The 24,418-nt window shown below is 35.3% G+C and overlaps 3 protein-coding genes and 1 long non-coding RNA gene across 5 annotated transcripts in view; 3 read left to right on the forward strand and 1 right to left on the reverse strand.

The window, feature by feature from the left end:
- LOC110384298 (limbic system-associated membrane protein) overlaps positions 1 to 22,924 on the reverse strand; it is a 135,526-nt gene extending 112,602 nt beyond the window's left edge. Inside the window, exon 1 of the mRNA XM_064039008.1 lies at positions 22,677 to 22,924. The gene's annotated coding sequence lies outside the window, so the exon portion shown is untranslated. The remainder of the gene's footprint in view (positions 1 to 22,676) is intronic.
- LOC110384276 (uncharacterized) lies at positions 5,983 to 9,310 on the forward strand. 2 transcript variants are annotated; one of them, XM_064038869.1, is made up of 6 exons: positions 5,983 to 6,103; positions 6,383 to 6,496; positions 6,590 to 6,727; positions 7,253 to 7,321; positions 7,466 to 8,416; positions 8,739 to 9,310. In XM_064038869.1, the coding sequence occupies exons 1-6, from the start codon at positions 6,061 to 6,063 to the stop codon at positions 8,852 to 8,854; spliced, it is 1,431 nt and encodes a 476-aa protein (XP_063894939.1). In that variant the 5' UTR covers positions 5,983 to 6,060; the 3' UTR covers positions 8,855 to 9,310. The 2 variants fall into 2 exon arrangements, with proteins under 2 accessions (XP_063894939.1, XP_063894940.1); XM_064038870.1 differs by having other exon boundaries at positions 8,742 to 9,310.
- Positions 12,126 to 13,436, forward strand: LOC135118020 (uncharacterized). Its single transcript, XR_010277312.1, has 3 exons — positions 12,126 to 12,303; positions 12,879 to 12,992; positions 13,305 to 13,436. It is a non-coding gene; the product is annotated as an uncharacterized LOC135118020 (long non-coding RNA).
- Positions 13,549 to 16,657, forward strand: LOC135118048 (uncharacterized). The gene is made up of 4 exons (XM_064038974.1): positions 13,549 to 13,699; positions 14,077 to 14,766; positions 15,007 to 15,819; positions 16,473 to 16,657. Exons 1-4 carry the CDS (start codon positions 13,549 to 13,551, stop codon positions 16,586 to 16,588), a joined length of 1,770 nt encoding a protein of 589 aa, XP_063895044.1. The 3' UTR covers positions 16,589 to 16,657.
- Positions 22,925 to 24,418: the final 1,494 nt, after the last annotated feature.

The following is a 24,418-nucleotide window of genomic DNA, read 5'->3' on the forward strand; positions in this document are numbered from 1 at the left end:
GGAAACAACGAATTGGTATGTGTAGAGAACAATAATAGGGTATTTTTATCATTTTTTGGAACCGTGCAACAAGTTTGATCAGAGAGAAATAAAAACCACTTTGGCAATGAATATTGACGAAGCCTTTATTGAAGATTTTTAAAAGTGTGAAATAGAAATGAATATTTCAAATATTTTTATTTGGGTAAGAAAATGAATAAGGTTTTTGATAACTAAAATGCATTGGCTTACACTGCATTGCACCAATCTCTTGGGACTCAGATTTTTCTCCAATGCAGGAATGTCACACGATCAATTTAATGTTACTGCTTCTTGCCTCTCACATAGTGGTACATAGTTATATGAAAACTTACATTTTAGGTGAGAAATATATTACGGGTTACAGTTTTCAGATTGATGGAATTATTGGTGTTAAGTGTATGTTCATGTACATATGTTGGAGAGCCTGCTGGTTGAATAAGACATTATTTTACAAAAATGAGTAACAGAGTGAATTTTGACAGTCATCAATGGGATTTGTCGTGGTGGCCTAGTGGGCAAAGAACCAACCTCTCGAGTATGAGGGCGCGGGTTCGATTCCAGGTCAGGCAAGTACCAATGCAACTTTTCTAAGTTTGTATGTACTTTCTAAGTATATCTTAGACGCCAATGACTGTGTTTCGGATGGCACGTTAAACTGTAGGTCCCGGCTGTCATTGAACATCCTTGGCAGTCGTTACGGGTAGTCAGAAGCCAGTAAGTCTGACACCAGTGTAACCAAGGGGTATTGGGTTGCCCGGGTAACTGGGTTGAGGGGGTCAGATAGGGCAGTCGCTCCTTGTAAAGCACTGGTACTCAGCTACATCCGGTTAGACTGGAAGCCGACCCCAACGTAGTTTGGGAAAAAGGCTCGGAGGATGATCAATGGGATTTGTCACTGAAAACGTGGAAAAATCGAAACGTGCCATATCTACATCATCTTTCACCAATAACATTTTACATTGTATACTTATTTATACCTCATTTCCATCACAATAAAAACCGACTTTTAAACACGAAAACAACTGCGTTAACGTGCTAAAAAACTGTCATCCCAAAATCTAATTTAGTCGCTTTTAATAAAGATTCCACGACACTTTTATGTCAATTTATCATATTAAAATAATAATTTGTGAAATGGCCGTCCCGTCGATAATCTTTGTAATCTGTGCTACCTGTGTAGTAAAATTTGTTTCCCTAATTATGCAGGACGGGACTTGACGCGATCGAACACGGTCCAATATAAAATTCCAATTACTGGCCATCGTTAGAATATAAATTCCCGATATTCTTTGGAATAATCTGATGTAAGGGATGTAGGATTGCTGGATGGGGCATTTTTAAACTGTCTTTTACCGTTGACGGCTGTACCTACAATTTATTATGTAAGTACTCGATTTAACAAACGGGTTTTTCCGTAAAATTGTCGAGTTCTTCTAAATAGTATAATGATAGGTACTTCTTCAGATACTTTATACGATAATAAGAAGGTTACTTCTGTTTCCAAGAGACAAACATTGAGTTAACCATTTCACATTTATAATATTAGCATCGCTACATTTTTCATTGGAATACCAAAGTCAAAATTGGAGTCAGCCCATGAAGCTTCAAACGCAAACTATATAACCTCCATATACTCAGATCCAACCTGAACCCAAACCGAAAAATTTTAATTGCCGCCATTTTATTCCCGTACGCAAACGCTCACTCGAGCACAATAGCTCATCTTGAAACATCGATATCCGTGGTCGATTGAAAGTGGGACTCTAACGAGGTTGAATGTATGCGCATACATTTACCACTCCCGATTGAATGGAACATCGTTCGGATTTGTATGTGTTGTTTGTACAGAGATAAAGATAAAATGGTCGATGCCCATCAATCATGTTTGAAACATTAATGGGTTTGCGATTATGTTGGTGTTAGCACGTTTTGTGGGGAAACTAGTTATTCAATTGTTTTTTTTTTTATAGACCACCAAGGTGCAACAGCTTTTTGTAAGAAAAACGAACGCTTGTTCTTGCAGTTTTTGTTGTTCTAAAATCGATGAATGAAATGGCAACGTGTTCTTAATATTATGACGGTAACTTTCCAACAATAGTTCAACTTAAACTATGATGATAATGCAGGTATGTTTTTAAATCATTAATTTCAGTGAAGTCCTTGAAGTACAATAACTCAAAAAAGAAAAGAAAAAAAAAGAACTACCGCTACAAATAAACTGCACCCAACTAAACATTATCCCATACCATGAAAAAAGCCCACAGAAAAATAAACATCCGTCTCACTCCATTTTCTTTTACACCGCAATGAAACCCGAAATCATCAACTTTATAAAAAATATGATCCCAAAATATATCTATCGTATTGATAAGTAATACGTGCTTACACGTTATGGTTACAAAAACCCATACGTTCCGGGTTTTCATGAAACTTTTATCAACCAACGGAAGCGGGTAAGACTATAAATTATTTATTACAGAACGTTTAATACCTACATTTTTATGGTTTGTACTTTTATATTTGAGTTTGGGAGTTTTTTTATTCGTATCGGAATCGTTCAATCGAATGATCGTTATGTCGATGGGTTACGAAAGTCTTTAAATCGTATTTGTTGTTCATTTTTTTGTAAATGAAGCTCTTTTGAAGGGCCTTATATAAAATACGAAATCGTGCGTGTATAAATCTGCTATTGATTGACACCGTTATAGAACAATTTAATCGAAAAGACGTTTTCAAAACAATACTTTTTTGCTCTTCTATATAGGCAACTATCTTACTCACCCGATGTAAAGCAGGTACTTATAATGTGACTTCAAGAAAATAAACCTCAAAAGGTGTTTTTTTTTAATTGCTCTCTATTCTCAAATTCGTATGCAAAAGCCTATATATTTTTTTAATATGACGTCTGGGTACCAAAGCACCTGCTACCAATGGTCCCCAAAATATTGAGTCGAAACTTTTTTTAATATTAAGCGCGTTTGTAAAGGGGCCCGAACATAGCACTTTTCTTGCAATTTCCATGACCGAATATTTGAGAAGAGATAAATCGTTTGCACGTGATTCTGCGGAACTGCGGTGACATATAGGAAATTGTTGCGTCATAAATATTGGAAGTAATTTTTTTGAGATAATGTAGTTCATATTCCAGTTTTTGAAAGTGTAAGAGGGGCGTTACCTAAAGATCTCTATGTCAGAAAGAACATGGTGGGTTTTAGTCAGCAAGAGTCTGGCACGCTACAGCTGGATCATTTGATGATTTCCCACAAATAAAGGGGTAAATCAACATTGTATTGCTCCAATCTCCATCTCACTTGCAAGTGGTACACCCTGCTGAAAAAATACGAAGTTCTGGCTACTGACAGTTGGCTGTGTAACTACGACACAGAACCCGATGGGACGGCAATCCGACACGACCGGAGAGAGATCAGGTGCAGGACCGACATTTACGTGCTCTCCGATCCACGGGTGTATCAATCTCCAACTTCCAGGCTCCGGACTGCTTTGTGAAAGTTTCGCAAATCCACAAAGTGATTTCGTCCCCAACCGGGAATTGAACCCGAGACCTTATGCTCAGCAGCCGCAATTGCGACAGCTAGACGTACACAACTAACGTCGGTTAGGTATTTGTTCGATATCAGACCGGCTAAAAAGTGTGATTGAATTCACGATTTTCAAAAAAAATACCTAGTAAGGGCCGACTAGTCTGCGGTGTGCGCGCAGGCTTATGTTGACGATGGTGGGTGATGCAAACCCATTGTAAGTTGCATGGTAAGGTTACTTACCAAGTATTTCATCACTCGTCTCTTTAGTGTTGGTCTGAGTCACATTTGCTTATCCGAGTTCTGGTTATGTATGTCATTCGAACGGATGCCCTAAAGAGTATACCTACATGCCTTCATTTGTATATTTCATCATCATATTCCTCTACACATTGTTTTAATAAAATAATATTTGATATAGACTAACCACATTGTCTACCAACTGATCATTATTCACGAAAATGACAGTTATTTAAAGCAAAAAGTAGCAGTAACGACTACCCAATTAGTTCTAATTGTCAACAGCACAATCAAATAGACGCGCCATCGATATAATTATTAGCAATTGACCGAAATAACTTAGTGATTTGTGACGTCATAAAAAAGTCAAAAAGATCAATGACACCTTCAGTCAATTATTGTGACCTTTGAATGGCAGAGAGAAGTACAGTCTATATGTGATAATTCTATTTATAACTCCTCACATACCTGAAAGGTCACATTGAAGACATCAAGGTCTTTTATGCAAGAAATTGTGTCTAATTTACTAAAAAATAGTAAGCAAATCAAAAAAGTCTGTAAAATTGTATCTTTCTTCTTTATTCGTCTACCTATCTAACAAAATATCAGGGTACAGAACATAAAACCTATTCTAATATCACTGTCAGATAGCTCAAAAGCATAAAATATTACCTTTAAATCCTACTCTCTATTCTTATCTTTTGTACCAGAAATCCGTTCAATTACTGTGTCCAAAAGCTGCCTAAAATATTCTGTATCGAGCGACCTCTTTTCATATAGTCTAGTAGACTGTTAAGCCACTTAGGTTTTAGAAAAACTGTTTTAAAATTGAGCTTCTAAAAGCGGCTGTGGTACATTTGCCAAGCTTTTTCCTAACTATGTTGGGGTCGGGTCCCAGTCTAACTGGGGGACAGCTGAATACCAGGTTATCTTTCCTGGTTTAGGTACGAAGATAGTGCAGACAGTGTAGAGTCTAAACTAGTATAGATTATTTTTACTGAATTTCATTTAAATCGGATCAGTAAAGGCTTGAAACTTAAAAGGGATTTTGATGAAGTGAAAATAAAGTCCTTTTGCATTCATAATATTACCTAGAATAGTCTACAAGGCTTGACTTGTGGAGAAGAATAAAAGTAACCTACCTCGGTAAATATAGAAATGACTGCTTGTTTGTTAGTTTTGTACAATAAATGAAACGCCAAATTCAAACTTGCGTCAGAACACGGTTAAAACAACAGGAAAAAATTGGTGACAAAATTATTTAAATAATTTAATAGATGATGTATTTCCTCTAATTAAATCTAATTAGAAACCTATGCCTATATATGTGGGCGTGGATTCTTTCCCAATATTCTATCTGTTGTTTTGCCTAAAGATAGAATTTGACATTAGCCCCCCTAAAATTGACGTAGATAGAATATTGGGACAGACGACCTTATAAAAGTTGCCGGAAGACGCTGGATGCAGGTCGCTTTCAACAGGTATCTGTGGAGATGTGAGGGGGAGGCCTATGTTCAGCAGTGGACGTCCTATGGCTAAGATGATGATGATGATGATGAGAATATTAGGAAAAGCCGTAAACCAGTGGCTATCTGCTGTTTTGACGGTTTAGACAGAAATAATCTAGTGGGACGGGCATTAGTCACCGATTAATGAAAGAACAATATGAATTTAAGCAACAGGAATGTCTCCTTACTATATTTGGTAGATAACCTTTTTAGACACTGTTTATCTAAAGTTTGAACTCCAGCGAGATATACTATTTTTAGCACAGCCTAGCATTACACAAAATTGAAACTAAAAAATATGTAGATATGCTAGATGATGAGAAGAAATCTTAAGATGTTCCATGACTACTATGGAGCAATGCAACCAACTTTTGTTGATGATTCTAAAGAATTTGTCTTCTATTACATATGCATAAGGTTGAAAATAAAGACAACATCTGTGTTTTCTTAACCTCATAAATACATCGGTAAATCCTAAAAACAAAATCATAATCGGATAAATTAACTTAATTCTTTTATCGGTGTTCTATTTTTGTATACTTCTTCATATAAAGTATAGCATTTGATGTGATATCGGAACAATTGTTATAAGGAAAAAATACAAAACTAACTGTTGAGCTATATTGCACATACTATAAATACAAACTTTTGCCACAGTGTGTATTCATTTCATGAAAAGATGTGTCATGTGAAACGTCTTATAACATAAAAAAACTTGGATTTTGCGCTGTGTGTGTCTGAGTTGATCTAAAATGTGTTCTGCGGTGCCTTATAACCCTGTACATTTAAATATACGTAAGTATTTTTTACTACTTATATCGGGTATTTGGTGAAGAATCAACCTCTCAAATATGAGTGGTGTGATGGTGTGGATGGTGTATATTTTCGAGACCAATTAATAATTAAAGGTAACATCTCGAGGAAACCTGAATTACAACTTTGAGTTACCAACCCGCATTGAGCGAACGTGGTGATTAACGCTCAATTCTTATATAAGCTGTGTGAGAGGAGAGCTGTGCCCAGGAGTGAGTCGTTTTTATGTTGGAATGTATATTAATGGTCTATTTTTTTCAGTACCACCTCCAAAATTTTATTACAAATCAGGAGATTCACTGGCTATTAACGTGACATTTAAGAATGTACCAAACAGTCGGAACCCTGGCTTTACAGTCATGCAAGGAAATTTAGGTAAGTTCACAATTGTTACCTAAACCATGGGATAACTGAGTGAAACCGCGGAAAACAGTTAGTAATTTAAAATTATTTTCCTTATAATTCCAGAAAAAGTATTTGTGAAACGAGGAGAAACATCATTTCAATTCAATGAAAAATTGACTTCTCAAAGTGTATCTCTCGACTTGGATCTGTCTGAAGGCAACCCTGTCTATACACTATACAAAGGAGAAATTCAGCCGCATGGTAATTATAATTTAAAAACTTCTTTAACATTCTTTTAATATGTAATGTAACATGGCGTCCATGGCCAGTTTCGGCCACGGCGGCTGTTCTCATTTAAGGAGATCAGCCAGCTGCGCAGGACAAATATAGTGCACGAGCGTTTGCGCAGACACAGGTGCACTCCCTATTCCTGCACTCTCATATAACTTTTAATATAATGGTACTATCAGTACCCAAAAACTTTGAACCAGTTTGACAGATGCTCTGTCATAGCTAACTAATTGTAATGACCCCACCTCAAAATCAAAATCAGAAATCGCTTATTCAAAGGCTGAAAAACAGCACTTTTTGAACTACAAAATTACATGACGCAATCCCAAAAACGCAAGTAACACCCCAGAAACACATGTCTGACTTTTGTATAAAAAAAACATCTTAATGATTATAATTTCAATACAAAATTGTGCCATGTTTGTAGGAAAATTCCTAAATCTGAAAAGAGAAAAAGGTCAAAAGCACTCCATAATACTAATATTTACTTTTCAGACATTGCTGTATGTGGCGTATCATCTTTCGAATTAAACTTTGATATAGATCTTTCAAATTCATATACTGGTAAGCATTGAAAACATCTGCCTGTGCTGTTAAATCTTTTCTTACCTTTAAAATAATTAATTAATTCCTAGTTTTATGTATATTTTTTGTATTATTCACTACTTTTTATATAAATAATCGGAAAAAAAATATTCATCTTTTCAGGTCAGGTGTTTAATGTGGAAAGTAATATAACAGATAAATGTGTTGCTGCAAAATATGGCTCCACTAAATGTAATGGTGGAACTATTAGAATCAAAAGTACTCTAGACATTTCTGAAAATGGTGGAGAGTATCAAGAGAAAACTTATCCAGATTGGGCCAAATGTAATGAAAACGCTACTAAGGATGAAAAGTGTGAAGAGAATAGATATTCAGATAAGACCAGGCATGTGGTATCCAAATTAACAGATGGTAGCGAATATATTGAAATTACTTATTCAGATAAGAGTAGACATTTTGAAAACACTGATAAAGATTGTAATAAGTATCAAGAAGATACTTATTCAGATGGGACCAAACGTATTGTGAACACTTTTGTAGACGGTAGCGAATATAGTGAAACAACTTTTTCAGATGGGACCAAACGTATTAAAAACACTACTAAAAATGGAAAGTATGAAGAGAATACTCATTCAGATGGGACCAGGCATGTGGTAAATACTTTAAAAGATGGCAGTGAATACAAAGAAAGTACTTATTCAGATGGAACCAAAAATATTGAAAACACTACTAAAGATGGAAAGTTTGAAGAGAATACATATTCAGATGGGACCAAACGTATTGTACATACTTTCAAAGATGGTAGCAAATATACAGAAAAAACTTATTCAGATAAGAGCAGATATATTGAAAACACTGATAAAGAGGGTAATAAGTATCAAGAAGATACTTATTCAGATGGGACCAAACATATTATAAATACATGTGTAGATGGTAGCGAACATAGAGAAACAACTTATTCAGATGGGACCAGACGTATTGAATATACTACTACAGATGGCAATACGCATAGAGAGACTATTCGTCCAGATGGTAACAGAAGGAATTGGAGAAGATCATCAAATTTAATTTATGGAAGGAGTTCTTACTCAAAAACGGACCCAAATGACGATGGTTGGTATTTCATCGTGTATTCTTCTAAAGAGTTTATTATTCACCATCAATCTTCATCCATAATGCTCAGCCTTTTCCTACGCATTTTCCCACTTATGTTGAGGTATACATAATATCTCTTGTGTCGTGTCGAATTGCAGTCCTATCGGGTTATGAGAGTGAAGGAATGGAGAGTGCAGCTCTGTCCGTACAAATGCTTGATCACTTTAAATATTTATATCTTGCGCAGCTGGCTGATCTCCTTAAACAAAATAGCCACTGTTGCTGATATTAATCAGTCTGGACGCCTTTTTTATTACATACAACAACTTCTTGTTTTCAGAAGCAGTTTTAGTATCTATAGAATCTTCTGGAAATCGTGTCAGTGCATACTCTTCTGCTGACATGTTGTTGGTGCTAACAGCCGTATTAAGTGTATTACATAAACTATTACATTAAGTTTACTCAATTCTTTTATTGCTTTTCACATGTATTCTTAGGTGTAATACTTATAAATAGTTCACATGGACCCTGTCGGGCACAGCAAAATAAGTAAGTTAGGAGAGAGGAAGCTGTAATTAGCTATATTACTTATTATTGTTATGTCTAAGACTAAAGTAGTTAGATAGGCAAATAAGTTATAATTTTATATTTAAACAAGGATACTCAATCTACAATGTAAAGTTGAAAACTGTGTGTGTATGTGTGTATGTGCATGTGTATGTGCGTGTGACTGTTTATGTCTTTATCATTTATTGATTGATTTAATATTGTTATATTACATACATGTTCTGATCACAGTCATCAATTTTCTTTTTATTGTAATAATTCATTGCGGTAGGTTCAACGGTTTTGTATTACTTTACTAGCTGTTGTCCACTCCTGCATTAAAAATAAATGCGATATACACAGAAAGTTTTTTTTTTTAATTCCAATCCAATTCTGAGAATATCACCATATTAACCCGCAACGCTTTATGTAGCTATGGATACAATTTTACCTTTAAAGTTAAAGGTTCAAATATGTTTTAGACCGACACTTCTAAAAGTATTATTTTCAACCAAGGTACAAACCAAAATATTATCCTTCCCATTTGGATGACGTCTTTCAGCCAAATCCATCGAGGTCACCAGTAGTGAGTATCTCACATACTTCCTTAATAAACCTTACCAACTTGACCCACCAATTAAAAGGATCGAGAAGTGTGAGGTTAGAGAAACAATTAAAACCCTAAAACAAGGAAAGGCTCCGGGATACGATTTAATTACTGCAAAAATCCTTCGAGAATTAGCTGATAGAAATTCACTTATTGACGCAACTATTTAATTGCATGCTGACCAAAGGCATCTTCCAACGCAATGGAAGATAGCCGAAATCAAAATGGTTCTGAAACCTGGTAAAGCGCCCGAAGAAACATCATCCTACAGACCGATTCGTTTACTGCCTGTATTGTCGAAATTTATGGAAATACTTTTCTCAAAGCTTACGGAATCCAACTACGGGGCACAGCTGCCACTTAGAACCTGGAAATACTCCAGAGGTTCTGGTCCAAAATCCTGAGGATAATCGTAGACACTCCATGGTTTGTAACAAATCAGCAATTACACTACGACCTTGAGATCAGGACAGTCCAAGAAGAGATCAAACACTCAATGAAGTCCTAGAGGAATAGACTGGAGAACTATCCAAACATTCTGACTGCGCAGTTAGTGAGCCTTCCATTCAGGAGACTAAGGAGAAAGACTCTTAGAGAGTGATAGGGATCCATTGAACATAAAAGATACCTGTTACTGGACTGACTGCCCTACAAGACACAGTTTTTTTAAGTTCATAACCCTATGCTCAATGTTCACATGAAACAGATTGCATTAAGAAAAGACAAGAAAAAAAAAGAAAAAAAATATATAACCGAGAAATGTTCCGTTGGTTATTAGAGTTTCTGTGGCTTTACAAATGTTACAATATCTAAATATAGTATCCAAACAGGTTGAAGAGGGCGTAATTCGTGTTGGTTCTTAAAATAACTTTACTAAGTCAAACGATTTAAATAAGTTCAATAGTGATGAAATAAATGAAACACCAAATTAAAAGAAGTTGCGTCAGAACACGGGTAAAACCACGGGAAAAATAGATGGCGAAATTGTCGAAATGATTAAATCGATAATGTACTGCCTAACTGAATCAAAAACCTATATGTATAGGCGTGGATTTGTTTCGAATATTCTATATAACTGTCGATCTTCTTCACATCTCCCGAGCCTTTTCCCAACCAAGTTGGGGTTGGCTTCCAGTCTAACCGGATGCAGCTGTGTACTAGTGTTTTACAAGGAACGACTGCCTATCTGACCTATTCAACCCAGTTACCCGGGCAACCCAATACCCCTTGGTTAGACTGGCGTCAGAGTGCCAGTACCTACCTACGACTAACGTCACATTCTTATCTCAAGTAAGAGATAGATAGAATATTGGGAACAGCCGTAAGCCAGCAACATCATGCCGTTTTAAGGCGCTGACAGCCCGAATTGCCTTGTCTCAAACAGTTTTTGACGGCGAAAAAAATAAATATTAACCTTGAACATATTTCTGAGAACCCTGTTAATTTCAAAACATGTTCTCGTAAAGTTTTCTCGATACAAAAAACTGTAAACTTTCCTCTTAAAATGATCTTCCAACAAAAATAATCTGTATTAATTATCAACGTACATTAATAAAATGTGTAACATTAACGAGTCCATAATGTGAATACAGAACTTGGTTATTTTTTTTTATTTTTGACTACTCAACTCATTTTAAAGCTATTAATTTTATGTATGTTACAAACGTTACGAACGTCGCGTCAACGGGCATCCCTCTCTCTCTCTTTCTCTCTCGTACGTATTTTGGGTGCTGTCAACCTCTTAATAGGATTAGACTAGAAGAATCTTGTGGGACCGGCATAGTCACCGATTATAATTATCCGTCGAGCTTATTAATGTAAGAAAACTATGAATTTTATCAACAGGAATGTCCCGCCTGTACTTGGTAGATAACCTTTTTTGCCACTGTTTATCTAAAGTTTGAACTCCAGCAGCGAGATATAATATTTTTAGCATTAGGACTAAATAAAGATTTGCTGCTGATTTATAAAATAAGCGAAACTGTATTCGTTGAAAGAAATCTTTAGATGTTCCAAGACTTCCATGGAGCAACGCAACTTTTGTTGATGATCATTTTAGCGAATTTGTCTTCTATATTACCATACTAGCCGTCTTCCCGCGGTTTCACCCGCATCCCGTGGGAGCTACTGCCCGCACCGGGATAAATTATAGCCTATGTTATTCGCAGATAATATAGCTTTCTAATGGTGAAAGAATATTTAAAATCGGTCCAGTAGTTTTTTAGTTTATCCATTACAACCAACCAAACAAACAAACAAAGTTTTTCTGTTTATAATATTAGTATAGATTTCATATTATATAGGTATTTGCCTTCATTACAAACGTAAAAGGTTGAAAATAAAGACAAAATTTGTGTTTTCTTTAACTCATATTTTTAGGGTACATCAGTAGATCTTAAAAACAAAATCATAATCGTATAAATTAACCAATTTATAGTTTGTATAGTTTATTTGTATACTTCTTGATATTAAAGTATAGCTTTTGATGTGATGTCGGAACAATTGTTACAAGGAAAAAAATACAAAAATAGTTGTAGGGAAGTTTACACATACTATAAAAACTAATTTTTGCCACAAAATGTATTCATTTCATGAAAAGTTGTGTCATGTGAAACGTCTTATAACATAAAAAACGTAGATTTTTCATTGTGCGTGTGTGATCTAAAAATGTTTAAATTCTTTGCTGCTTTTGTAATTCCATCCTTAATTTCTTGTTTCGCGGTGCCAAATGACCCTTTACATTTAAACATACGTAAGTATTTTTTACTGCATATTTCATAACTATTATATTTTGAGTCGGTAGTTCGGAAATATATATTTTATGATTTCTTCATCTTCTAATTTACAATTATGTATTAATAATGGTTGTAAAGGGCCTATGCAGACCACGTTTTTTTTTAAACGCGCCATCGACGCACGCGTATCGCAATGCTAAGGCGCGTTTGTTACAGACAAAACAAAGGTAAGATACAACGATCTGTAGGATAAAAGCGCGTCACGACGCCCCGCGCCACCTTTAAAAATTCCTTTTCTGCGTTGAGCCTAGTGGGTGAAGAACCAACAACTCAAATATGAGTGGTGTAGGTTTAGTTCCAGGTCATGCAAGTACCATTTCCGGTATCCTAATTTTGTGCGTCCTTTCTATATTATGGACCAATGACTGTTTAAAGGTGAAAGAAAAAAAAAATCGAGGAAACTTGCACTACTGCTTCTAGTTACCAACCTGCATTGAGCAAACGTGGTGATTAACGCTCAATCTTTAGTGACGGCTGTGGAGAGGGACGGTTTTGTGTTCTGATGTGTATTAATGGTACTTTTTGTTTGCAGTACCACCTCCAAACTTTAATTACCAATCAGGAGATTCACTGGCTATTAATGTGACATTCAAGAATGTACCAAACGGTCGGAACCCTGGCTTTAAAGTCATACATGGAAGTGCAGGTAAGTTTACAATTGTTAACTACACTATTGGCTAACTGTTTATTTTTTTTAATTTGAGGAGCGTTTTCTGAAATAAAAAAAATGTCTAAAGAGACTTTTTGCGGCGATGCCGGTAGCGGCCTATTTTGGGCACTTTGTGCTTGCACCTATTCTTATACACGTTTTTAATATAGAAAACATTTTATTGTTCAATTTTGTTATAAAAGGTAAAATCGCTTTGAAAAAATCTCTTCACTATGAGAAGTAAGTTCCTCGGGACGCGAGGGAAACCGCGGAGCTAGTTATTTATATTTTTTTTATTTGTAATTCCAGAAAAAGTATTTGTGAAACGAGGAAAAACATCATTTCAATTCAGTGAAAAATTGATTTCTCAAAGTGTATCTCTCGACTTGGATCTGGCTGAAGGCGACCCGGTCTATACACTATACAAAGGAAAAATTCAGCCACAAGGTAATTATAATTTTAAAAGTTCTTTAATGCCCCAAATATTATGGTGCACTATCAATACTCAAAAAACTTTGAACAAGTTTGACAGATACTTAGCTAACTAATTGTGATGGCCCCACCTCAAAATCAGACATCGTTTATACAAAGTATGCTGCAAAACAGCACTATTCAAACTTCGGAATTACATGAGATGGCCCCAAAAAACGCCCACCACTTCCTTTGTATTAGTACTGGGAAAAAGTGGCGCAACAAACTCCCAAGTAACAGATGTCTGTTTTTCTTTAAAAACTATACAGTTAATTTCTTACAAATAATGTCATTTATCATGTACAGGTAAAACTGTACTAGTACACCATGTCTGTGGTTTGTAGGAAAACTAAACTTAAAAAAATCCTTCCCAAAGCTGAAGAAAGAAAAAGTTGAAAAGCACTCCATAATACTAATATTTATTTTTTCAGACTATGCTGTATGTGGCGTATCATCTTTCGAATTAAACTTTGATATAGATTTTTCTAATACATATACCGGTAAGCTTTTAAAATATTCTTTTTAATATTTTCTGACCTCTACAACAATTAATTCCTCGTTTTATATATACATATTTAATTTTGCTGCAAATTAATTTTGCCTTTTTCAGGCCAGGTTGTCAATTTAGAAAGAAAAATAACACAGAAATGTGTTGTTGCAAAATATGGCTTCACTATAAGTAATGGTGGATCTATTAGAATCAGAAGTATTCTAGACATTTCTGAAGATGGTGGAGAGTATCAAGAGAAAACTTATACAGATGGGGCTAAACGTATCGTAAACACTACTAAAGATGGTAATAACTATCAAGAGAACACATATGCAGATGGTTCCAGACGTATTGTAAACACTTTAAAAGATGGCAGCGAATACAAAGAAAGTACTTATTCCGATGGGACCAAACGTATTGAAAACACTACTAAAGATGAAAAATATCAAGAGAATACATATTCGGATGGAACCAGGCGTATCGCACACACTTTCAAAGATGGTAGCAAATATATAGAAAGAACTTATTCAGATAAGAGCAGACATATTGAAAACACTGATAAAGAGGGTAATAAGTATCAAGAAGATATTTATTCAGATGGGACCAAACGTATTGTAAACACTTTTGTAGATGGTAGCGAACATAGAGAAACAACTTATTCAGATGGGACCAGACGTATTGCAAATACTACTACAGATGGCAACACCCATACAGAGACTATTCGTCCAGATGGCAAGAGAAGGAATTGGAAAAGATCATCAGATGTAATTTATGGAACGAGTTCTTCAAAAACGGACCCAAATGACGATGGTTGGTATTTTATCCCTTATTTTTCAGACTATGATGTATGTGGCGTATCATGTTTCGAGTTAAACTTAGAAATAGATTTTTTAAATTCATATACTGGTAAGCTTTGAAAACATCTGCCTGTGCAGTTCCACATTTTTTGACCTCTAAATCTCTAAAATAATTAATTCCTCGTTTTATGTATAAACATTTTATTATTCGCTACTTTTTATATAAAGATCTAAAAAAAAATCGTCTTTTCAGGTCAGGAGTTTAATGAAGAAAGTAATATTACAGAGAAATGTGTTATTGCAAAAAATGCCTCCACTAAAAGTAATAGTGGGTGTATTAGAATTAGACGTAGTCTAGATAATACTGAAGATGGTGGAGAGTATCAAGAGAAAACTTATCCAGATGGGACCACACGTATCAGAAACACTACTAAAGATGGAAAGTATGAAGAGAATACATATTCAGATGGGACCAAACGTATTGTACATACTTTAAAAGATGGCAGCGAATACAAAGAAAGTACTTATTCTGATGGAACCAAACGTATCAGAAACACTACTAAAGATGGAAAGTATGAAGAGAATACATATTCAGATGGGACCAAACGTATTGTACATACTTTAAAAGATGGCAGCGAATACAAAGAAAGTACTTATTCAGATGGCACCAAACGTATCCGAAACACTACTAAAGATGGAAAGTATGAAGAGGATATATATTCAGATGGGACCAAACGTATCAGAAACACTACTAAAGATGGAAAGTATGAAGAGGATATATATTCAGATGGGACCAAACGTATCAGAAACACTACTAAAGATGGAAAGTATGAAGAGAATACATATCCAGATGGGACCAAGCGTATTGTACACACTTTCAAAGATGGTAGCGAACATAGAGAAACAATTTATTCAGATTTGACCAGACGTATCGCAAATACTCCTACAGATGGCAACACCCATACAAAGACAATTCGTCCAGTTGGTAACAGAAGGAATTGGAAAAGATCATCAGATGTAATTTATGGAACGAGTTCTTCTTCAAAAACGGACCCAAATGACGTTGGTTGGTATTTCATCGTGTATTCTTCTAAAGAGTTTATTATTCACCATCAATCTTCATCCATAATGCCCAGCCTTTGCCTACGCATTTTCCCACTTCTGTTGAGATAGATATAATACAGTACAAACCAGGAGCAGCTGGGTACCAGCGTTTTAAATGTAGTGCCTGCGTACCTGATATCAATGACTTAGTAACTGGGCAACCAGATAGCTTTTGGGAAGACTAGATATCAGCTTTTGATCGGTCGCTCCCTAAGGCTGTTACTTAGGTACAGGCCCCGTTGGTCTAGTGATCGTGAAGACTACTGTGCGTGGGCTCATGGGTTCGATCCCCAAGTGAGCCCGCCATCGTTTGTAGGTTTTAAGAAACTGTTATAAATCAGCCCAGAGTCTGGAAGTTGGTCTTTTATGTACCCGTGCTTTAGAGAGCACTTAAGTATTGGTCCTGCATTTGACCTTCTGTGTCGTGTCGAATTGCAGTCCCAATCGGGCTATGGGAGTGTAGAGAATGCAGCTCTGTCCATGCAAATGCTTGATCACTTTAAATATTTGTGTCCTCCGCAGCTGGCTGATCTCCTTAAACAAAGTAGCCACTGTGACTGATAATAATAATTCTGGTCGACTTTTGTTTTACATACAACTACGTTTTGTTTTCAGGAGCAGTCTTTGTATCTGCGGAATCTTCTGGAAATCGCGGCAATGCCTACTCTTCTGCTGACTTGTTGTTGGTGCTGTCAGCCGTATTAAGTGTATTACATAAACTATTACATTAAGTTTCGTATTCTATTGCTTTAAATCTTGATTTAAAATCTGTGTTTAAACAAATTATAATTTTAACAAATTATCATGTTTATTATCATGCTGACCCTTTCGCAAATATTAGACATAAAAAAACTACTTTTACGGATTTTATCGCGGTTACATTAATATTATTTAATCCCGTTCGGATTAAATAATATTAATAATTTTTCGGATTCTTTACACTTTACAGCATCCGTGGTCACGGGCAGTCTGCCCGTAAAAGTAATTTTATTTAAATTATCATATTGTAATTTCAACGCTCAGACCATAAGTGAGTCAGTAAGTGTATGTGAGTGGATGTAAGTATAAGACAGTCAGTGTATGATCCGCCTATAATCACCAAGCACTAGTGATGAAACTATCCATGACCAGATATTAAACAAAAGAGGAGTTACCGAGCTAATAGGGATTAAGTCGTTGTTTAAAGTCAAACTCAGTTCCAGTAAAACTCCTACATGCAGTTTTTTAACGATGCATTTTGTGAAGTTTAACCAACTACATACTTATTTTAGCTTTAAAAATGTTTTAAAATATGTAGTAATATTTTTGCGCTGTTGCTCTTAAAAAATATTTAGGGAAAAGCTAGACAATCACGGAGTAGAAAATCTTTCGTTCTTTCCAATATTTTAAGACCCTTTTTGCCATACTAAACTGATAATAAGAAAAAAATCGGTGCTTTTTGCGTATCCATTTGTACTTACCTACTCTGACCCGTTACCCATGCAACCCAAACATATTCAACACACGTCACAATAAGGAACTCCTGGCCTTTTCAAAAACGCAACCCTACGCTCCAAAGGCAGCCCTTTTAGCCCAATAGAGTAATTACATCTAGAGGGTACCCAAAAAACCGTAATTTTGCCCGAAAAATACTGAGCAAAAGACCCACCGTCCATTTGTTGCTCCTAAGTAAACAATTTTAATCAAATCGGTGTTTTTTTACCTTAAATATTTGCAAGGAAAAGTACCCGAACTGACGTGCCCGAATATAAGGAAAAAATAAAAATGTTTCGCTTTAAAGACAAATCTAAGATTTATCAAAACTTTGTTTTGAACTATGGTCTCATCTAAAAGAGTTTGCAGTTCAGTGAAAAGATTAACTTTGTTATAATTCACTTAAGATCTAACGGAGAAATTGAATTAGAACGAGTTAACGTTTAAAGATTTCCAGTTTTCGCGCTCTTTATGAAGACAACGGCCATTTAGCGTCAATTCTTGTTATGGTCTCGGTAACAGAAATAAATGTAAAACTATAGTTTACAGTTATATTGAAAGTCATGGTGACCTAATGGGTAAAGAACCAACCTCTCAAATATAAGTGTATCACTTCGATTCCAAGTCAAGCCAGTACTAATGCAGCTTATCTAAGTTTGTACTTTCTAAGTCTACCTAGAAACCTGGACTATAGAGTCTGAAATTACCAACCCGCATTGAGCAAGCGTGGTGATTAACGCTCAATCCTTCTCCGTGTGAGAGGAGGCATGTGCCCAGCAGTGGGACGATATAAAGGCTGATGATGACCAGCTTTCACCAGCTTCCTACTTATAGGCACTATTCCCCGCACTCGGATAGATGTAGCCCGTGTTATATAGAAGCTATTCGATATCCATTTTTCATTTCCGAACGTGGTATTCGTATAAAGTGATTCGAGAAGGGTTGGGAGACAATATTGCAATAATTCATGCTTGGCAGATTGGGGTGAGCTTTTCTATAAGTTTTTTGCCACTTTTGCCTTAGAAGTTTATTAATTTTGTTTTAAATGTAGATTAGGTTAGCAACTGCCTCTCTTTAAGTTTATTTCATAGGATCATTGTAGCAAGTTTTTTTTTGTTGTTAAATGTACCACAGGGGTACTAAAAGAAATGAAAATCAATTTGAATATGAAGATAAGTTACCAAAAGAGAGTGTTAATATAACTGAAAACGTTTTTCAAAAAATTAAAACCGATTTTAACCCAAAACCTTCTCCTAAGCCTGACAAATACCATGATGAAAACGGCTACAAAATCGGTTATACCAAACGCGAGATAATCACGCACATATGGACAAACAGGTCAATCTAAGAACTTCTTTTTTTTAAGTCGGCTAAAAAGAGAATCCCTTGGTATTCGCACCCCAATTCGTACTAGACCTGTTTTTATTACATCCTCATAGCTTAAACCCGACTTATTTTTAAGTAAAACCTCACAGCATATAATAAATTACATGCAATTAACCGTGTTTCCTCAAAGTGGGAGTATAATGGTTAATTTAATGGCCAATTAATTATAAATTCTTATACTAATTGCGTTCTTTAAACCCGAGACGGTATGAATTTGTTGAGGTACCTTACACCTTTATGTGGGTACCTATTATGTTATTATTTAGTTAAAGAACATAGTTGTGAAGGCTTTTGTATGATTGTGGATTGGTATAGAGGAAAGAAAACCAAACCAACGACAGTTGGATTATGAAGACGGCAGATATAAATGTATGGAAGATGAAAGCATCAAACAGGTTCGCCTACCTTTACTGACAAGTGAAAGGAAAGAAATAAAATGTCAGTTTTTGCCTTCCTTTTTCCCTAATATGTTGGTGTCTTCCAGCCTAACAGGATACAGCCAAGTACTAGAGCTTTGCATAGAGCAAATGCAAACCCAGTTACATAGGCAACTTGATAAGGCTAGTTGTCAGACTTCCTATTCTCTAATCCAAAGATGTCCAAATGACAGCGAACCGTAACCAACCACCAATTTATCGAGCATTTCGAAACACGGAGGAATCCATTAGGACCAGATGGTCACCCATCAGCGGACCGACCGCAGCTACCGTTGCTTAACCTTATAATCTATAGGGCTCTTCGTAATTAACTGATAACTGATATAATGGCAAAAAAAAAAAAAAATCCACTCAACCGTATCCTGATGAAAATAGATAGATACATACAATATCGAAAACAGGGAATTTAATTAATTTTTCACAATTAAACGCTTTGTATTGCATTCACGCTTGAGGAGGTGAGCACAAAAGCGAGCCAAATATTCTGAACACGGCGTAATGAATAAAGCCTGAACTTCGCGGCTATATGTACAGTACATATATAATTATTTTAAGGATTTAATGTGGACACCCACTTGTTCAAAGCAAAGTAAAAAGCCTTTTTATTAGAAAAATGTCTGTATCATACATCGGAACTAAGTAATGTTACAAAATCATAAATGTTAATATATTTCTCTGTTATTTTTTTATTTTTGGTATCATTTATTCACATTAATTCATACTTAATCTAAATTTTAATGTGCATAAGTATTATGTAATTCCACACAATGAAAATTGTTATTGAATGAACAAATGATGATGATGTACCTTTACCGTCGTACCACAAAAACTTTTAAACGTTTGTTGAACACCTGTGTAAAAGAATTCAATTTATGACGTTGAAATATGGTTCGCTTTGCAACCACAGTTCCTGTCAAACAGATATTTAAGTTTTTGTAGTCAGGCAGTTAATTTTTACGTAGTTTAAATAATGCTATGCATCATTAAATGTTTCGCATTTAATTCCAAATATGTTACAATTATTCCAAAATTTTAAAGCTTATTAATATAATAACTTCTAATATCCATCCCCATTTAGTAATTTAACACTGGTCGACACCCGCCCCCTCTTAACCGCAGGTTATCAATAACTGTGACACTGACCCGTTTTATAACAAAGTGACCTTTGCCCAACTATCTAAATATCAATTAGAATATCATAATATTGGTCATCTATTTATATACACATTAATATTATAAATACGAAGTAGGTAACGTCTATTTATCTGTGAAACTTTCACTATAAATAAGCTGTTTTCGATGACATATGACATTTGATAAAAAGACCTAAATTACCTAAACATTTTCCGCCGACCCACAAAAACTTTTAAACATCTGTTGAACACTTGTCTGACAAATTATGACGTTGAAATAAGTTCCATTTAGCAGCCACACTTTTTATAGACAAGTGTTCAACATACGTTTAAAAGTTTTTGTGGTACGACGGTTTATGTTTAAAGTCATGTACTAATATACTTATTTAGCAAACAGGTTAAAACCATCACTTTTAAACCTCAAACATATTTCTAAAACTACTGACTACTTTAAGAAACACCGAAACCAACTCAAAGGTCACAGTCTCTTTTAACCTTTAACGTCACGGGCGGGGTCTAAGCAGACCCCACGCGCTCTTTTTTAACTGTATTTTTTCAAATTGACAAGCTACGATCGCACCATTTTGGCTAATCTCAGTGCACCGCCGACGCTCTCGACGGGTAAGACGTACGTGGCGATGCCGCTAAGGTAAGTACATTTTTTACTCGTGTGGGGATACCTGTGGACCCCACCCGTGATTATACGTAGTAACTTTTTTCACTTTGCAAATTTTTCAATTTGTTGTTTTTTCAGAATTACTGTTGAAAACTGCGAAAATGAGTCGCCAAATATCAGAAGACGCCATCGCACAAATTCTACAGGATATTAGTGACTCTGAAAGTGAAGATATTGATACAAATTGATCGACAAAGAACAGCCTTTGCCTAGTTCAGATGAGGCTGGTCTAGTGCTCCAAAAATGAAGCGGAGGTGCTCTATTTGTCCAAGGTCTAAGGATAAAAAGAGCACTAATCTTTGTAGATCATGCAAAAAAACTATTCGTAAGCCTCATTCAGTAGCAATTATACTTATTGTTTACCATGTCAACCAAAATAATTATTTTTTACTTCAGCGCCCGACAGTAATATTGAGGGGTTGTGATTTTTTGTATTAGTATGATTATCGTTTAGTTTTCCTTAGATTACGTTTCTTTGTTTCCTATTTTATTAGAAAGTAGGAATATATTAGTCAAAAATTGATAATTAAAAAAAAATTAAGAACATTAGTTAAGTGCCTTAAAAAATGGCTATGTACAAGATGTTATTTCGTTAAATGTTTTTTCACAATGTAAAGACTGATTGTTTTGCTAATAATAAAAACTTTTTACACGTATTAATATGTCTTTTCTTTTAATCTAAATTAATATTTAAGATTTTTTCAAAAATACGGAGTATAAATGTAAAATACTTATGGGGATACTTCCGGACCCCACGCGTGACGAAACGTTACCATAAACAACGCGTGTACTTAAAGGTTAAAATCCAGACATAATTTTACATACTAGGCATTCCGAATGTACCACTTAACGTCTTAACAGGGTAACTGAGAAGCTATGTGGAGTCAACTGTCATGGTACGTAATGTGGGGGAATGAGGATCACGTTGTCAGGAAGATCTTAGATATGAACGTGGATAGCTATTGAAGACCTAAGTCGTGATGAAAGGAGTTTTTAAAGGGGTATAAGGCTGGAAAGAATAGTATTGGAAGAATATAATACAAAGAAGTATGGAAGAAAAAGACTTCAAGCTCCAACCCTAAAGAAAGTTGTGACAAGGATGATTTTCAAAGTCAAAGTCAAAAACGTTTAGTGAAACTAGGCTAGCTTTTAGCACCAACACCCCCAAAACGTTTTGGGGCCCCCCTTTCACCACTTCCTAGTGTTATGTTTCATACGTGTTAACAACAATAACAGCCTTTGTAATGATCCACAAATAAATATGATTATCATGCAAGCAGCTGCACTGATCCAAGTTTTGACTGCAACGTTTTACTCATTGATATAATCGTGTATAAATATGTTATTGTGACAACGCGATTCTATGTGGCAAAACTATTGTCTAAACAAGGAACGAGTAGCAATAGTATCCTGGCAAAAATAAAACGTGTCCTTAAGAATTACTTAATTGTTAAATTATAATATTTTTTTGATCTAAGAATAACTCTGCATTAAATATTTAGACAAAGCAATCAATGAATTAAATTCATTTTTATTTAAATACAACATTCATTTTAAATCTACCACATAATACGTGTAATAAAATTGAAATAACAAAAATACCTACATTTTCCATCAGAATTTATCTCTGTAAAACCATTATTCGAAATGTTGAACCCATTCAGATTTAATGGCAAGGCCAAATTCACATAAACGATAAAATATAATTCCTCACCTTATTTCCGATTCCAAAATCGAAAGGAAGGAACAGAAAACCGCTACTTAATCACGACTTATCACTTCTGCTAACACAACCTACGAATCACTTATAACTTTACTAAATTACGAATGTATAACAATGTTAAAAAATGAAGTTTTTCTCACATATTTTCTATTTACCGGCATTATCACATTGTTCTAAGTTTATGTAATACCAGCGTAGCGGTCGCGTAGACTCGTAGCAACGCTACGACGGCTCGTAGCGGACTGAAGGCTTGACTATGGAATCCCGTACATATAATATAGTGCATACTTTAGTGCCGTATATATAAAACTTTTAAGTTTTTGTGTATTTAGTTGTGGCTAAACAAAATTGTTTGTAGATTTTCGTCGCTTATGAAGTGGTTATATACAAGTAACGCCATCTATCGCCAGGTGGAGTAATTACATGTTCGTTAGGTTTGCAATGTACTCGAAAGAGGTTTGTCGGCGATTTGAGCAAAGGCGAAGTTTCGTACAAATATAAGTTGTATGTGTGTTTGTGAAGTGAGTTGTGGCCGGTTGTTGCTCACTTGGTAATATTAATAAAAGTTGTGTTCATGAACGACTACGATTTAGGTTTATACAGTTTTCATAGAATATGCGCAATGATTGTTTTTTTGCATGCAGCCTGTACGATTGAAAATGTTAAGTATAAGACTAAAAATATCTGTATTTCAATACATTTATTGTGTAAGGTGACTAAATTAGGGTCATGTCTATACTTTGTCAAATAGGATTTCATTATGCCAGACTATGATTTTTTTTTCATTAACCAGTCCCGAGTGAAGGTACAAAATAGATCTGACCAATAATTAAAAGTTCCTAAAATACATATATAAAAGAGTAGAACACTTTAAAGACCGCACAAGATATTTAGAAGCAGGACGTTACAAATATAGCGGTTGCATCAATATTTCACACTATGCGATTGCCATCTGACCTCCGTAACCTAGTTGCAGGCCAATATTAATGTCCTAAGTAAAAGCTCGATTTTCAGGCTCTTTTTAAGAAGCCATTTTATGGTGGGAAACATCTGTTTTGTGATTGAGGGAGCTCGTGGCTAGGTAGTAATAATAATAAACTTGTTTATTGATGGCAAGTAGGCCCAAACTGTGTTAGTAATAATAAAACTTAGAATTATGTAAGTAAAAGAAAAAAGCTAATAGCAGCACGGATCACATAAGGTTAAGCAACGTTTGCCGCTTTCAGTCCTTGGATGGGTGGCTATGTACCGCAGAATTGTTCGAGAGAGTTACACTGGTTCTGGTACATAAAAAGCTTAAGAAGGAACATGGTGGGTTTAAGTCACCTTACAAAAACTTAAACATCTGTTGAACACTTGTCTAAAAAAAGTGTGTCTGCAGAACGGACCTTATTTCAGCGTCATATTTTTTTTAAACAAGTGTTCGACAGGCGTTTAAAAGTTTTTGTGGTACGACTGTAACCACAGTGAGATGGGTCATGTGATGTTTTCCCATAAAAAAGAACGGGTTATTATGTCTATCTTCCTCCATATTCCGGAATCACGTGAAATTATGGGTACCGTTTGTTATTTGTACATCTTTGGCAGTCGTTACGCATTTTAAAGGGTATCAGATTGTCCTGGTTGAGCAACTGAGTTGAAGAGGTCAGATAAACAGTCGCTCCGTGTAAAATACTGGTTCTCAGCTTCATCCTGATAATTTCGGAGCCCTTAGGGTGGACTAGTTGGGAAAA

This window comes from Helicoverpa armigera, chromosome 17, assembly GCF_030705265.1.
Source record: "Helicoverpa armigera isolate CAAS_96S chromosome 17, ASM3070526v1, whole genome shotgun sequence".
NCBI lineage: Eukaryota > Metazoa > Arthropoda > Insecta > Lepidoptera > Noctuidae > Helicoverpa > Helicoverpa armigera.

Bases quoted from the DNA above. Each gene is read 5' to 3' on its own strand.
- LOC110384276 (XM_064038869.1), top strand. From the start codon at position 6,061: ATGTGTTCTGCGGTGCCTTATAACCCTGTACATTTAAATATAC. The intron at 6,104-6,382 runs GTAAGTATTTTT...TATTTTTTTCAG, and splicing joins CCCTGTACATTTAAATATAC to TACCACCTCCAAAATTTTAT. The intron at 6,728-7,252 runs GTAATTATAATT...TTTACTTTTCAG, and splicing joins AGGAGAAATTCAGCCGCATG to ACATTGCTGTATGTGGCGTA.
- LOC135118048 (XM_064038974.1), top strand. From the start codon at position 13,549: ATGGCCCCACCTCAAAATCAGACATCGTTTATACAAAGTATGCTGCAA. The intron at 13,700-14,076 runs GTAACAGATGTC...TGCCTTTTTCAG, and splicing joins GTGGCGCAACAAACTCCCAA to GCCAGGTTGTCAATTTAGAA. The intron at 14,767-15,006 runs GTTGGTATTTTA...TCGTCTTTTCAG, and splicing joins AACGGACCCAAATGACGATG to GTCAGGAGTTTAATGAAGAA.